The 14,681-nt window shown below is 42.5% G+C and overlaps 1 protein-coding gene across 4 annotated transcripts in view; it reads left to right on the top strand.

The window, feature by feature from the left end:
- ABCC8 (ATP binding cassette subfamily C member 8) overlaps window positions 1–14,681 on the top strand; it is a 147,904-nt gene that overhangs the window by 122,506 nt on the left and 10,717 nt on the right. For all 4 annotated transcript variants that reach the window (XM_019552028.1, XM_019552029.1, XM_019552031.1 and 1 more), the window contains 7 exons: window positions 1,640–1,797; window positions 4,663–4,755; window positions 8,015–8,117; window positions 11,535–11,648; window positions 12,046–12,166; window positions 12,308–12,438; window positions 13,647–13,725. In XM_019552028.1, coding sequence (XP_019407573.1) covers window positions 1,640–1,797; window positions 4,663–4,755; window positions 8,015–8,117; window positions 11,535–11,648; window positions 12,046–12,166; window positions 12,308–12,438; window positions 13,647–13,725 — 799 coding nt within the window. The remainder of the gene's footprint in view (window positions 1–1,639; window positions 1,798–4,662; window positions 4,756–8,014; window positions 8,118–11,534; window positions 11,649–12,045; window positions 12,167–12,307; window positions 12,439–13,646; window positions 13,726–14,681) is intronic.

Here is a 14,681-nt window from a genome sequence, read left to right on the forward strand (position 1 = left end):
GTAGCAGGATCATTGCACTTTGTTCTGGTTGTAGTTTGTCATATCATTGCTGATGTGCCACTGGTTGGGTGCCCGCTTTACGGCATCATTTGCTGATAATACCATGGCTAATGTTTCTTCATTCAGCTGCTGCTATTTGAATGCTACAAAGAACACCAGTGATAGAAAATTCATTAATTTCCAAATCTGCTGAAACTTTTTCCACCATTCTTGATCTGTTGATTGTCTTAGTAGCATGAATGATCCTTGATCCAGTGGCTGCAACACAGTAGATAAGTTGGATAGAAAGAACTCCATTTTCATTATTTTTAATGCCTTGGGCACTAACCTGTGTGTGGAACACAAGCAAAGCAATTTTTCTTTGTGCTACCTTCATTCTAACATCAAGACAAGGAAGCCATTCCTTGAACAGCTCTGTAGTCATCCAAGTCTGTGCATTGGACAATGGTCAGACAACAGACTCATCCCATTTTTAAAGCAGCTATGGCTTTTATATTTGCCAGTTACTAATGGCTTTGGCTTATCTGTACCACTTGCATTGCAATACAGCATAAGAGTCAGTTTCTGTTTTGCCTGCTTTGAAGGTGATAACGATCACCCTTTTGGGCTGGAGTTCTGTTGGGTATCATCTATTTGAAAAGACCTATCTTATCTGCATTATAAATATTATTCCTTGAGTAATTTTTCTGGATATTTTGCACATTCCAACTCTGAAGTACAAGTGTTCACAGTGGATTGGCTTCTGCATTGCACAACATGATATATATATAACTATGCTGCCCTTAAAACTGATAACACTGAGTATATTTGCAAATACCAATGCCTTAATACACAGTAGCCTTCCACTTACTGGATGCTTCTAACATATATATCCAGAAACCTCGTATACATCACATTGTCCACATTTTCAAATCACTGATATGAACATGCAACCCGTGTGCTTTCCTGAATTATGCTTTAAATGTTATGTCTGTCTTTTTAAAAGACTGACAGATTTGATACTGCTGTTATATTTTTTAGCAACATCACTCATTTTGATTCCACTATTCACTTCATTTATAATTTGCAATTTGTCCTTCAGAGAAAATTGCTTAGCCTTTCTCTCCTCTACTACAACCAACAATGCATTGGGATACATGAATACAGAGATATGGTTTGTCACATGACTTCCTGTATCCAAGGCCTATATGCAGTGCGGGCAGGCAAATAACGAGAAAGAAGGTAATGTCACACTACAAAGGTAGTTGCATTTCCTTTTGATGCTACATTTCATCTATTTTTAATTATATTCATTAAAAATTCATTATACTGAAATGCAGTAATATAGGATTGCACAGGAGATGGGTTGGGGATTTGTGTTTTGTTCTTTATCCTGAAAATTTCATTCTCCTGATGTTCCTTATGCCAACATTTCACTGTGTGTGCAGCCACAGCAGAGAGAACCCACCACGCTTCTCTAGAACCCACCTGCCAGTTCAGAAAGAGCCCTAAATGCCAACCTTTGAAATCACAGTAGTGGGGTTTTATTATTAGTGGGGAAAAGAAAGAATAGATATGTTGAATGTCAGCTTATGTATTATACATTTATTTCCCTTCCTTTACTGTGAATATTTTACTGCTCTCTATTTTATTCATCTAGCATATTCCTGCTACTCTGGAGTGCCTGAGCCGTTCCACCTTGCTGTGTGTGTCTGCTCTCGCTGTAATTTCCTACGTCACGCCAATGTTTCTCATTGCCCTAGTTCCTCTCGCTATCATATGTTATTTCATCCAAAAATACTTTCGAGTGGCATCGAGGTAAGGATATCAACTCGGTTCATTCTGGCAATTGAAATGTGCTCTGAAGTACACGATATGATACCAGGGAACATAGTGTTTAAAAGTGGGTCCTGCCAAGGCTTTGCTCCTGTTTGAAAGTGAGCCAAATTCCTTACTGTGGAAAATGTTCATTTTGCAGCAGCTTTGTTTGGAACTATTAAAATTGAACTTTTGGAAAGCAGGTGGGAAATCTTTGCTTCCATAATGAAACCAGTGGTCTTGCTGGAATGAAATGCTTGCCTTTCCAATGGGTTGAGCAATAGGGCTAGGGACAGACGTTACACATAAACTGGTTTAAGTGATTGGAAACTGGTTTAAACTGGTAACAGAACAGAAGTTCAGTGGACATAAACCACTTTCAAAATGGCCAAAATCAGTTTAAGGTAAACCTGGTTGGATATAGTATCAGACTGAACTGATTGGGGTCAAACCGGTTTGCGAAATTTCTGTTCCAGACCCCTTCCGGGTTCAAGTTAACTCACACTCCCCCAGCATCCCAGGTTGCTTTGCAGCTCTGTGGGCTGTGCTGCCTGCTCCAGTGGAGCAGGAACTGCCTCACCCCTCTGTGCTTAGCTTGCTTCTTGCATGCATCCATCAGCCCACAGGAATGGGGAGGGGAGGGAAGAGGCACAGACCCCCAGACCCTCCACCTGTGTCTACACAGCACATGGGGGGGAGAGAAAGCCTCTGTGGTGGGGGATATTCAATGTTCAGCAGCCCTCCCCACTCCCCTTTCCCAGCTTCTGATTGCCTCAGGAGGGAGAGAGAAATTCTCCGGGCCAGGTGCCTGCTTGTGCAGCCCAGCATGGGGGCACTAGGGAGCCCTCACCTTGGGGAGCTTCCCCTTACCCCAGCCCAGTGTCCTGCAGCCCCAGGGAGCTGAGGGGAATTCTTCCCCTCCCCAACCCCACCACTGCTTGCCTCAGCTGCTCAGGCAGCCTCAGGAAGTGGAGGGAAATTCTTCTGCTCCTTCACATCCAATTTTGCCTCAGCTGCTGTGAGTCTGAGGCAAAAGTAGTTGCAGGAGAGTGAAAGAATTTCCCACCACTCCCTGAGGCTGCCCGGGGCTATCCCTGAGATTCACAACAACTAAGGCGAGCAGCGGTGGGGTTCGGGAGGGGAAGAATTCGCCTCAGCTCCCTGGGGCTGCCCGGGGCTGGGGTGGAGAGAAGCCGCACAAGGCGGGGGCTCCCTGGTGCCTCCATGCTGGGCTGCATAGGCAGGCCCCTAGCTGAGAGGTCTCTTCAGCCTCCCTCCTGTGGCAGCCACTGAAGCAATCAGCAGCTGGGAAGGGGGAAGGGGGAATGCCCCTCAGCTCCCCAGGGCTGCCTGAGCTGGGGAGCCCAGGCTGGTGGAAAACCCCTGAGGGAGAGGCTCCCCCAAAGTGGGCCAGCACCCTTGTGGGGGGACAGCACAGGACTGGGGACACTTGGCTGGGCTGGCAATGGCTAGCAGGCTAGGAGACATGCTCTAGTGCCCTGCCTATTGTTATGGGTCAGTGCAGGCCTCCCCCGCCTTTCCCAGTTGAAAACTAAGCATCAGTTCAGTTGGTTATCAGATCAACCTACACAGCTTAGAGGAAACTACCTAGCAATGGCACCACATACAGGGTGCACAGGGGCATGCCTGCACCCCCTGTCAGCCAGCGTTCCCTGACAGGGCAGGCAGGCGAGAGCACCGGTGTCCCCCTGAGAGCACCAGCTGAGGAGTGGGGGTGCCAGGAGGAGCAGTCCCAACCCCACTTACCCAGGGCTCTCCTAGTGGCATGCCTACAAGTGCTAGCGGTGCGCTGCTGCCACTTGTGGGTCGGTGGGATCGGCTGCAGGGGACCACCCCCTCCCCCCCAGTCTGCGGGATTAGCCATGGGGGAATGCCCCTCCCCTGGTCAGCAGGATCAGCCACGGGGGGACCCCCATCCCCCCACAGTCACTGACTATCTGCTGAGGGGGCAAGTGCCCTGCCTCCCCGACTCAGGAGGCACCAGTTGCCCATGCTGCCTAGATTGAATCAATTTTGCTTTGGGCTTCTTGACTGTCTCTATACTTAGCCTAGGAGTAACTAGAGACATGGCAGCAAAGCAGAAAGAATCTCAAGAAGCAAACAGAAGAATGGAGTATGCTTAGCAGCAGTGGTCTCTGAGGCTGCCAAAAGATGCATCAGTCTCTCATACCTTCTGTGGGGCTGGCTCAGAGGGCTGTGTCTAGGATCTTTCAATTCTCTATCTATGATCTTGATGTTTTAGTTCTTGGACCAATTTGAATGGGAAATTGCAGAAGAATAAATCATCCACAGACTAGATTGTGATGAGTAGAGTTTAAACGGGGATTGTGGATTCTTATTTTATTACCTGGATTATCTGAGGATCCCTGCCTTTCATCATTTCTGCTCTGTTAGTATCTCTCCTGTTAATCCTAGTACTCAACCCACTGAAAAGGTGAGAATGTAGCTGTTAGTTTGTGTACACTGCGAATTTTAATACAGAAATATTACAGTAGCCATTCCAGTTCACTGAAGCCCAAATGAAGTTTCATAAGTAACTCTGAGAAATTAAAATGGATGAACAGGTTGCCTTCTAGGGGTGAAGTGCCACAGGACATCACAGAGCTCCTATGATGTACATACCAGTTTAATAAGAAATGTCCTCCTACTTTCAGAGGACCATCTCTCTTGCTGTTAGTGGATCCTGAGCACTGCATCAGAATCTATTTCACATTCTTCTTCTTCACCTTGTGATTTTATACTTCAGTCCTGCTGATGTTTCATTTCATTCCCCAAGATACTAGAGAGACTTTTTTTAAAGCAGTAACTGTACTACTTAAGCTGAATTTTAAATATTATTTCTAGGGACCTACAACAGTTGGATGACAGCACGCAGCTACCGTTGCTTTCCCATTTTTCAGAGACTGTGGAAGGTCTAACCACTATACGAGCTTTCAGGTATCTTTTTAAAAAAGAAATAAGTTTATTTTATTTTGAAAGATGAAGTATCCAGGATATACATCATGAGCCATATGTTCAGCCTGACTTCCATGGGACCTCAGCTTCTACCCTGCAGTTTTGTAAGGGCAGATAGTTGCTGTTCAGACATCCTAGAAGATGTAAGTACCTGCTTACATCAGTAAATTGAATACTTAGACATTACAGTGACTTAGAATGTGAGAGTAAAAATTTACCTGTGGATATTTTATTTACAAGTGCAAGAGTGGAAGCTGATGTCTGAAAATCCAGGATTTAATGAAGAATTCAAATAGTAATAAAACCTTAGCCCACAGTCTTCCAAGCTCTTTCTTTCCTCAGTGTTTCATAACAGGAACAGCTCAAGATTATCTTATACAACAGTGGTATATTTGCTTTAAAAAGTGCTGGCCACCATCTCCTATTTTAGGATACTTATAAAAGTTCTGCTGAACTTGCTATGTTTCCCCTGACCCAGAATTATCTGTGTTTTTTATGTTGAGTTAGTCAGGCATCTTTCAAGACCTAATCTCATCTAGACATAACCGTAAAATGCAAGTTAAACATTGTTAGCATCTCATCTTTTGAATTCTGCAATTTTAGTGATAATTCTTAAAGCTGAATTTACAGATTACAATAACAGTTTTCATCCAGAAAGTTATATATCTATTGAATAGTATAATTCATTTTTTCTCTCATTTTTTAAGGAAAAATGGTAATTTAGAACTTTATACTTAGATTTAATGTGTTTCATATTTAAATTGTCCCAATCAGGATTTCACGCTCAGAGCTCAATGATACAACAGTAAATTGGTATTTTTGCTGCTATTTGGCTGGTGTAACAGAAGAGCACCTCTGTAATTTCTTTGTTAATTATTATTAACACACTTTTTATTCATTTCTTGAATAACAGTATTCTCCATTTTCTTGGTATTTGTTCAGCTGTGATCCCCTTAAAGGATATGTAATTCACTATACCTTTCAGGTATTGCATTTCTTTCTTTCCCTTTTATTCTCATTCTCTTCTACTTTGGAGGAAGTGAGGAGGGCTTCTTGAGCATGAATCCTCCACTGCTTCAGGTTTTATTAGAAAAAAGTCCTCTTAGTGCCATTTCCTTGATACTCTTGGTTGCTTAGAACAGTCTTTTTAGATTTCCTGTTATCACTGTGAAATGAACAGCCCAGCAAAGCCTTCTCAGAATTTAGGAAGGTGATGCTTGCTTGTTCATCTATTTGAAATCCCAGACTAGCTGATGGGGCTGTGACCTCCCCCTAGCAGTAGACTGCCAGTAAGTTGTGTATTCCATCTACATGCCGGTTTTCTGGTTTGGCTTGCCTCTTGGCTATTTTTAGAACAACCTTGTTTTTCAGCTGCCTAATGAGTAATAGCAGTGGAGTTTAGACTGCCAGGCCTAAGCAAAGTACTCAGTCCTTATATCCCTAAAAATAACACACTACCCCAAGGATCCAGTCATGTAGCTAGCAGGTGCCAGTTGTTCTTCGGAGTGTCCTTACTGTTATTTATTCACTGCCCTGTATTTGCTCAAAATGGCTAAGAAGAGACACTTATAAAGATCCAGGAAGGCTGTCAGAAAGACAGCTGCTATTGTTGCTGCTGCAGCCACAAATAAACTTTCAGCGTGTAAGTTTGGCATATCATGTCCACATCTTACCCTGTGCTTTGAACACTTTGATATAGTTGCCCCAAACAATAAATAAACTGTGAGCATAAGGTTTCCAGCAGAAAGGATGTTAAGCTTCCTTGTAGGTCAGGGGGACCTGAACTTCTTGGGTGCTTTGGGAGCAGCTTTTGTAGAAATATTCTTTGATTTTTGATGCACTCTATTGACAGTGAAAGTTTGAACTTCCCCATCTCCAGTTCAAGACCCCCACACATTCCCTTGTGGAACTATACCACGTCAGGATCCTTACTTAGCCTTTTATTGTACCTTGGTTGTTGGATAAGGTGTGAACAACCTAAACATAATAATCCACAGCTCTGCAGCTCACTCCTTTTCTAAAGGCCCAATAACATAATATGATAAGTAACTTTATTGGACATTTGGGGGCTGTGCTTGGAAAGAGGTAAAAGAACATTTTTATTTGATACACAGTGGAATTTAACTACACAGTCTGTGTGCCTTATCATTTGTGCAAAACATTGATTGTGCCCCTCATGACTGTTTAAAGATTTTACTAGCAGAGAGCTGTATTTTATAACTAAGGCTTAATTTATTTAAAAAATATATTCTACAGTGCATCTGGCAGTAGACTGTGTAGTGTGCTCCAGTACAATTTTTTATTTACAGCTGTCAAAACAGGGGTACAAATGGAATATGATTTGCCTATCTGCCAACTTTAAAACATATTCCAGCAAATAGTCTGATATACCCGTGCAGCCCCAATAAAGTCATTGCAGGATTATAGCCTAATTCACAAGATTCACTAATTTATAAGTTATAATCATTCATGCAAATTGTTGTAATTTTACTGGGGAGATTTATACAACTCCCAGTAAAGATTTGGATCACAACAGAGTTTAGGTGGCAGTGAGGCACATGGGTGAGATCAGTTTGATTGCTAGGTGCCTAGGTAGTTTTATGGTCTCTGAATGCATATACACATGCGCTTTATTGCACAGTAACCTATTTGACTGCACATTAAAGCATCATGTAAAAATGATGCAAATACGTTAATGAACAGTCAAATAGGCTAGTGAGCATTCTGCGTCACTAAAAAAAGTGCACTTTTGCTACTGTACATTAGAGCAGCCTAATGTGCTTTCATAAGGAGGTACTCATATTGGAGGTACTACATTTAATGCGCATCAGGAGAAGCACATCAGTGCACATCATGTAGATGCACCCACTGGCCATGTCTAGACAAGATACTGACTGCGCAGTAGCTGGTGAGTACTGCACAATAGCATCATGTGGCAGAAAGCATGACATGACTCTACTGTTCAGCAGTCACAAGCTACTGTGCAGTCAGCGTCACAAAATAGCCATTCATCGGTGCAACTGTGCAGTAACTCAGCCAACCACTCCCCTGTCTCCCCTGTCTGGACATGGAAATACTGTTTGAATTTCTCATGTGGACCAGGGGATGTTCCAACCTTTTGGCATGCTGACTTAAAGTCTAAGATAAATACCTCTTGAAAAAAGGACCAACAAACCCCTTTTTATTTGGTGTTTTTTTCTCTCCAAAGTCACTCCTTGTTTTGCCACTCTTCTTTTTGAAGGTATGAAGCCCGGTTCCGACAGAAGCTTCTTGAGTATACAGATTCCAACAACATTGCTTCCCTTTTTCTCACGGCAGCCAATCGATGGCTGGAAGTTCGCATGGCAAGTATTTTACCCTTTGTGTATAAGTGTTTATGCTTTGCTGTGGTCCAGACACTGCTGCTGCCCTACTTTGGTATCTGATTTGTTGTATCCTCACAGTGGAAGAAACTCAAATCACCCATCCAGAAGGGTACTTTGTGCCTGAAAGCGTATCATTTATATAAAATATTGATTCTGCCTATCTCCTATCTCCACAGTTAGTCCAATAAAAGTTATCCCCTTGTTTCTCCCATCCAGTTAAGGCTTTTTAAACTACTCAGGTTGCTCGTTGTTCAAACACCTGCTGATTTAAGCATAATAGACACTATGTGGCATATATTTGGTTTCTCGCACACTGCCTTCATAATCTTAAATAAAAAATCTTCACAATGTAATTGGCTGGATTCAGCATGAGGTTACTGAGGCAACTGACTTTGTCTCTTTATCTGTAAATTGAAATGACCGCTGAGGACAACAGCAGAGAAAATCAGATACAAGCTGGAGAGACTGTTCTAATTATGTAGCTATGTAATTTCATTGCAAATTATGTACAAGTTGGTAAGAAAATGGTTACATCCTGAACCTGAATTGACAGGACTGTTATATAGGTATTTTTAATGAAAACTTGCCACCACTTGGTTGGATTTCCCATCAGGAAAAGAATCAACACCACAGGCTGTACCTGTTACTCCAGGGCTGGTGAAGTTTTGTCCACCTTGCATATGGGAGAATGATCAGAGGTTCTTTGTATCAATAATCTGTCCAGCTGTGCAGCCCCCTCCTACACAGCTATGCTTGTCAGTGCTTGGTTTTGTCATCTGACTGCCCCTACTGAATTTCCTTATGATGGTGCTTTCTGCTTGCATAGGAATACATAGAAAGATTTGGCCTCAGCACTGCTTGGATTAGCCAAAGGCTTTCTGCATGCTTGCTCCCTCCATAGTGCCCCTGCTCAGTACAGCAGTTTAGCCCAATAAATGGTTGGTTAAAAATGAGCCTTCAAGAAAGCAATCCAAAGAGCCTGTAGGGGTGTGCAGGTGTTAGCACTTGTACCTGTTTCTTCAGTGCATGGCTGTAATTAGTCATGCTATAAAGTGGGCTCATTTCATATGCATTCTGGATAGAGCAGCACATGTATTGCATGACAATGTGCATGTTATGTTTTTAGACTTTTACACACACTGGTAATTTGCTGCTTAAATGCATGTAACGTTTTTGGTGATTTGAATGAAAGTGCCCAGCCTGTGGTCTGTATCATTATTTGCACTACAGTGGTATGTAGAGACCCTAATCACGACCAGTGCTGTATTATTCTGTACACCAGAGATGACAAACATATGGGGCCTCTGGTGGGGCAAGAGGTTACAGTGACATTAAGTCCTATGGCTGTTAGCAGGGCCAGCACCCACAGGGTTAACAATGCCACTCCTCACTTTGCCACCAAAATCCCAGGTTACAAAGCCTGTTAGGGATGCAGTTCTGTGGTGGGGATGCAAGTGGTGGTGGCTTTCCCCTACCCATGCCCCCAAGTTGCTGGCACCACCAGCACAGCAGCTCTAGCAGTCACAAGGGCTAATGCTGCTGCCATTTTTCCCACAATCAAATTTTGGCATCCCAGTCTCCATTAAAGACACAATTTTGTGGCAATGGGGCAAGCAGCAGTGGCATTAACTCCTGTAGAGCCCAGAGTCACTGTGTTGGTGGAGCCAGCATCTGGGGAGTTAACACCACCGCTGTTCCCTTTGCTGATGGAGGTGAGTTGTCCAGCCCAAGAGAAGCCCTATGGTCCAGATCCAGCCTGCCATGCCAAATAAGTCTAACATCCCTGCTCTTCACAAACATAGAATAAGACTATTTCTGCCCCACAGACCTCACATGAAAAGCCTTGCCAATGTCCAAAAAATATACTATTTTGATGATATCAGTTTAATTGTATAAGCCCCTCCATAGTGTGGACAGTTATATTGTATAATGGTGTTTGCACAAGTATAGCTAGTAGGGCTGTGCGAAATTTTGCTGACAGTTTTGTTTCGACACTGTTTCGACTCATTTCAAGCTCAAAATAGCAAAATCAAAATGAAACAGAGAGCTTCGAAACAGCCTTGAAGCAAAACGAGGCAAGTTGAAACATTCAAAATTTTCAAAATGTTTCGAATTTCAAAGCTCAAGCTGTGCTTGCCTGCAGGGAAATAGAAACTAAAGTAAGGAGAGGGAGGGGGAAGGAGTGCTCTCATTATTGACTGTAGCTGGCCAGTGACTGTCATCTTTTCCTGAGGTCCCTTCCAATCCCAGCTCTGGGGGAAGGATGGAAAAACTGCATAAAAGGCATTGTTTGAACTGCCCTGCTTTCCACCTTGGTGTCAGCTGAGTGAGGGCGTGCCTCACACGGTGTCACCCACCCGTGTCATGAGTTTTGCCTGTCGGCAGCTAGAGGAGCAGGGTCCCAGAACCCAGACTCCCCATACACCTATCTCCTTGACAGCTGGCAGGCTTCGTGGCCTCAACAGGGGCTAGCAAGCCTGCAGCTTTCACCCTGCTGCGCCTTGTCACACAGTGTCACCCATGTCATGAGTTTTACTCCAAACCCCTGCACTCATCTCCTTGAAACTTGGTAGGCTTCATGCCCTCAGCAGGGGCTAGCATGCCTGCATTTTTGACCCTGCTGTGACTTAACACATACATGTGACATGAGTTTTTTGCTTTCACAATTTGCGGTGCAGTTTCCCCCAAACCCCTGCACCTATCTCCTTGAAGCTTGGCAAGCTTCGTGCCCTCAGAAGGAGCTACCATTCTGGCACGTTTCATCCAAATCAGGCCAGAAATGACCAATTTATAGGCTGTTTCAAGCTTCTCCATTATAGCCTATGGGCGAAATGTCGAGACAGTGTTGAAACAGCAAAACTGTTTCAACAAAATGAAATGGAACAGCGGTTTTGAATCAAAACAAAATTCAAAACGAAATGCTGTTCTGTTGAAATGTTGAAATGCAAGTCAAAACAATGGTGCCATTTTGCACAGCCCTGAAACTAGTCCCTATATCTTCAGCAGATAAACTATCTCAGTTTAAAGTTTAACTGCATCCTCACTAGACTGTTTCAGTAAAACTGTTTCAGTACAAAAATCCTGCAGCTACCTGAAATAATTTACTAGTACCAAAAGAAAAGGGTTAACACCAGGTCTGACTTAATACAAAGCAGGAAATCAGCAGGACCTATTACAGACTAGAGGGAGGAATGGAAAAGATGGAACAAAGAAAGCAGCAATAAGAATGCATGAATAACCCAGTTGTGTGCATAGGTGTTTTAAATTTTTCTGACTGCATTTCATCCTTAGCTGAAGGGTTTAGTGTGCACAAGGGTCTAGCATTTCAAATGGAATCTGTTGAAAACCTTTGCACAGGCAGCAAATTAATGATGGCGCCTTTTCCTATTCCTTCAGGAATACATTGGTGCATGTGTGGTTCTTATAGCTGCTGTCACTTCTATTACCAACTACTGGAAGGATCCCCTCTCTTCAGGACTTGTGGGCTTAGGACTAACCTATGCCCTTATGGTAAGTCAAATCAAGCTTTGGGATTGTGCTCTGAAGGTTTACAAGAAAGTTCTGAAGAAAAGCAAAGACAGGAAGAATGGAAGATTCCTGTCTACACATCCATGGTGTGAAGCTATAAAATGAAAGCAGAAGGCAGGCTAGATCTGCACCTTACTATAAACTAACTAAATTATATCCATATGTAAATATAAATATAAACTTTTAACAAGCTATTTATATATAGAGAGAGAAAGAGAGAGCAAGTGCACCTACAGCTCACATGAAAAAAATCAAAAGCTATCCTGAAGGGATTAAAGTTTCCACTGGCCAAATGATCTTCCAATATGTTTCTTTCCTAGTGTTTCCTATCAATGGTAAGTACTAAATGTGTTTTATTTATTTATTTATTTGATTTCAGGTGTCTAACTACCTGAATTGGATGGTTCGGAACTTGGCAGATATGGAAATCCAGTTGGGAGCTGTGAAAAGAATCAATGGCCTTCTAAAAACAGAAGCTGAAAATTATGAAGGACTTCTTAGTAAGTATGGTATTGTAAAGCTTAAGAAAATAGCTTGTTAAAAGATTAATGATTTGCGGTGTTGCAAACAATGACTTATGCAAACACTTAATGAGCTGATGAACTGATCACAAGTGGGGGTGTTTTCTGCCCTGGGCTCAGCTCCATCACAGATTCCTCAGAACTGGCCTGACCGAGGTGAGATCCAAATACAGAACCTGAGTGTCCGTTATGACAGCAACCTAAAGCCAGTCCTGAAACATGTCAATGCTCACCTTTCTCCAGGACAAAAGGTAAAATAGCATGGGTGATTTGAAAAAAATGATCCATTCGCTAGTCAGACTTGTGGGAATGTTGCCAGATAATTTTTATGAATGGATCCAAAGTTTCTTGTCAGCCAAATATTTTCAAAATTGTTTAATCCAGCTCTGATCCTATTATACCAGCTTTTGTTCTAATTTTCTTTTATAGTTTTATAGGCACTGATGCCTTCCATACATATACTGTTACAGTAAAAAGGTAGAACTGTACAATACCTCTCCATGGTCAGATTGCTATTGATTGTGGAGGGTTTTGCCTTCCTCTGTAACAGGGGGCATGGCCCTCTCCCTGGAATTTCTTGAGCATAAACTGACAACATTTCATAAAAGCAAGATGTTGGCTGCTGTTGTCCCTCTGCTTTACCGGTGGCAGGTTAGGGCGTTAGGTCTGTGTTGTGTCAGGGCTGATGTAGAGTTTAGATTATGGATTGTATGGGATAGTTTGAATTGTGGTGATATGGCCTCAGGCAAGGGATTTAACTAGATGACCTCTGAAGGTCCCTTCCAACCTTACCCTTCTGTGATCACTTCAATGATCACTTCTATGACCTGGCAACTTCCTAGTGTTTTGCTGTGGGACACAGGGCCCAAAGTAAGGAGCACTGACCCTTGCAGAGGATAGACATACTTTCAGCATTCCTGAATGGCACACTGACCCTTATCCTGTTTCTCCTTTTTTGTCACTTGTTCATAGAATCATAGAGAAGCAGGGCTGGAAGGGACCCCCAGAGATCATCTAGTCCAACCCCGTGCCTGAGGCAGCATTGTCCCTATCCAAACTATCCCATACAAACCATAAAAAGCTGCAATAGCCTCCCCTTTTTAATGTTACATGTCTATGTCCCACTGTTAAACAAATTGTTTCACCCAGAAGTGCCTCCTCTGGAGTACTGAGCTCTCCTGTCAGCATTAGTCAGCAATCCCCGTGTTCTGAAAGGTTCACTGTGATGGATTCCTCTTTAGGACTGTCCTGGAAGGCTACCCATAACCTAACCCTAAATGATGGTATTCTCCTTTAAAGAACAAAAGTTGAAATTTTGGACACCCACCCTCCACTCCCATTTCCAAATCAGTTCATGTTGGCCATTGACTTAAGTTGAGATGTTTGTTGTAAACACACCCTTCCGGTGTTATCATCTTCTGATCATATAATGTTTAATTGTCTTGTTTCTGTGTTGTAGATTGGAATCTGTGGCAGAACAGGCAGTGGAAAATCCTCCTTCTCTCTTGCTTTCTTTAGAATGGTTGACACCTTTGAAGGTAGGCACACTTCTGTCATTCTGGTGACAGTTGACTCTTGAGGAATCAACTTTGATTTCATTGTCTATCAGCTGCAGTTCTGAATTATAAAGGCAATAAAACTGTGATAGACATTGGCGACATCTGTACAAGATGCTGACTGCACAGTAGGTTGATACTACTGTGCAGTGATGTCATGTGACAAAAATCATGCTGAGACACTACTGCACAGTAACATTAGGCTACTTTGGGGTAGTGTCACTTAAACGGCATGCACTGGCACTAATGTGTAGTAACTCCACTTACTGCCCATGTATTTACTACTTGTTTATACTTGTATATACGTGTTTACTACTTGTTTATACTTGTATATACAAGTAGTACTTGTATAAACAAGTACTAAATAAATGGGCAGTAACCACTGCACAGTAGTGTCTCCTATAGACACACCCATTGTTGGCCTTATTTAAAGTAAGAAGTTGCTTGCATACCTTTCATCAGTTTCAATCATCCTGATAATCCAGAATCAATATGAAACCTCATCCAATTTGCCAGATCTATTCTAATACCATAAACAGCCACAAACGTTCCCATTAAGAGTCTCCATTAAGAATAAAAAAAGAACTTGAAGTGTGTTTTTAAACAATCCATATTGTATTCCCATATTTGTTTCATTCAAGGCCTGGATCTGATTCTTTGAAACTCAGTGATTTCAGGGGGATCAGGAGTGAGGTCCTATAAGCTGTGTCCAAAGCTAAACTTCCATACTGTTATATCAGGATCATCTAGTAAAAACGGGGTTCTTCTTGCATCATGTCAGCCTTCTCTTATTAGTTTGTAAACATGGCAAGCTAATTTGCATTAAAAGGAGAGATGCAATGCAGGGAGATCACATTTTTATTTCTGAAGCTTATCAACATGCATGGTGTTTAAAAGCAATAGAGAGAAAAGAAAAGATGTTGTTTGAAGCTCCAGAA

This window comes from Crocodylus porosus, unplaced genomic scaffold (genome assembly GCF_001723895.1).
Source record: "Crocodylus porosus isolate Cpor-Errol unplaced genomic scaffold, CroPor_comp1, whole genome shotgun sequence".
NCBI classification, from domain to species: domain Eukaryota; kingdom Metazoa; phylum Chordata; order Crocodylia; family Crocodylidae; genus Crocodylus; species Crocodylus porosus.